The 1039-nt window shown below is 64.9% G+C and overlaps 1 protein-coding gene across 1 annotated transcript in view; it reads right to left on the minus strand.

Annotated features, from left to right (window-relative positions):
• Positions 1–1016, minus strand: part of PBXIP1 (PBX homeobox interacting protein 1) — a 16624-nt gene extending 15608 nt beyond the window's left edge. The window contains 6 exon segments of the mRNA XM_031063979.1: positions 1–3; positions 6–68; positions 161–305; positions 390–457; positions 542–656; positions 863–1016. The exon segment at positions 1–3 is cut by the window's left edge and continues 138 nt beyond it. Of these exon segments, the coding sequence (XP_030919839.1) occupies positions 1–3; positions 6–68; positions 161–305; positions 390–457; positions 542–656; positions 863–922 (454 nt within the window). The 5' untranslated portion in view covers positions 923–1016.
• Positions 1017–1039: the final 23 nt, after the last annotated feature.

Genomic DNA, 1039 nt, shown 5'->3' on the forward strand with positions numbered 1-1039 from the left:
CGGCCGCCACCGCAGCCCCTCCATGTTATCGTCACTGCTGGTGCAGGACATGTCCTCCGTTGTTGGCCCTAGGGGGAGACGGGGGGGACCTCCAGGGAGGGTCTACACCTAAACACTGCCAGCACAGATTTCCCCAGGCCAGTCCCCTGTGAGGCCTGACCTGCTGGGGGGGTGTCAGGGCGGGGTTGTGGCTCAGCCTCAGCATCCAGCTCCTCCTGCTCATCGCCCTCCAACACACTGGGCTCTGCAGAGCCATCCAGGGCAGGCTCTGCCTGTGCCTTGGAGTCCTCACATTGCTCTGTGTCCTGCAGACAGAGGCACTGGGGTATCCCTGTGTGGGGAGCAGCCCAGCAGCTCCAGCTCACCCCCAGCCCCCCGGTCTGACTCACCCCCTGCCCGCTGCCCTCAGGGCACAAGGTCTGGCTGGGGAAGGTGGTGGCACCATTGGCGGTCACAGCTGGGGAGAGGCAGAGCATGGGCATGAGACAGTGGCACAAGAAGGTGACACCAGCCTTGCCCCACACCCCTGGTGGCTGCCTGCCTGTGACTGTGTCCTGGGTGCCTTCATCCTCCTCCTCCTCCTCCTGCGGTTCCTCATCGTCAGACCCGTGGGAGGCTGAGTCCTGCTCTGGACCCACCGTGTCAATGGGCAGACCCTAAGGGAGGGGGTACATAGGGAGACACTTTTAGCCCCGATCTCCATGTGCCCACTCTGCCTGCAGCCCCAGGTGGGCACTGTGGGGTGTGCCCGGGGGTCTCCAGCTCTGGGGGGCTGCCCTAAGGGCCCCAAGGCATGGGGTCAGGATGTAGCCCTGGAGATCTCAAGCAGTGAGGATCTGCTCTGGGGGCTGCGAGCCCTCACCTCACTGCCCGCCAGCACCCAGCTGCTCTCTGAATCTCGGGAATCCAATTTCTCCGCCATAGGGATAGTCCAGCGCTACCTGCAACGGGACAGACGGGCGGACACAGGGACAGCGGGACACGACCCAGCTCCCGGGACCGGCTAGATGTGACGGGGAGAGCCACGGTGCCGGTGCCA

Source organism: Geospiza fortis, unplaced genomic scaffold (assembly GCF_000277835.1).
Source record: "Geospiza fortis unplaced genomic scaffold, GeoFor_1.0 scaffold387, whole genome shotgun sequence".
NCBI classification, from domain to species: Eukaryota; Metazoa; Chordata; class Aves; order Passeriformes; family Thraupidae; genus Geospiza; species Geospiza fortis.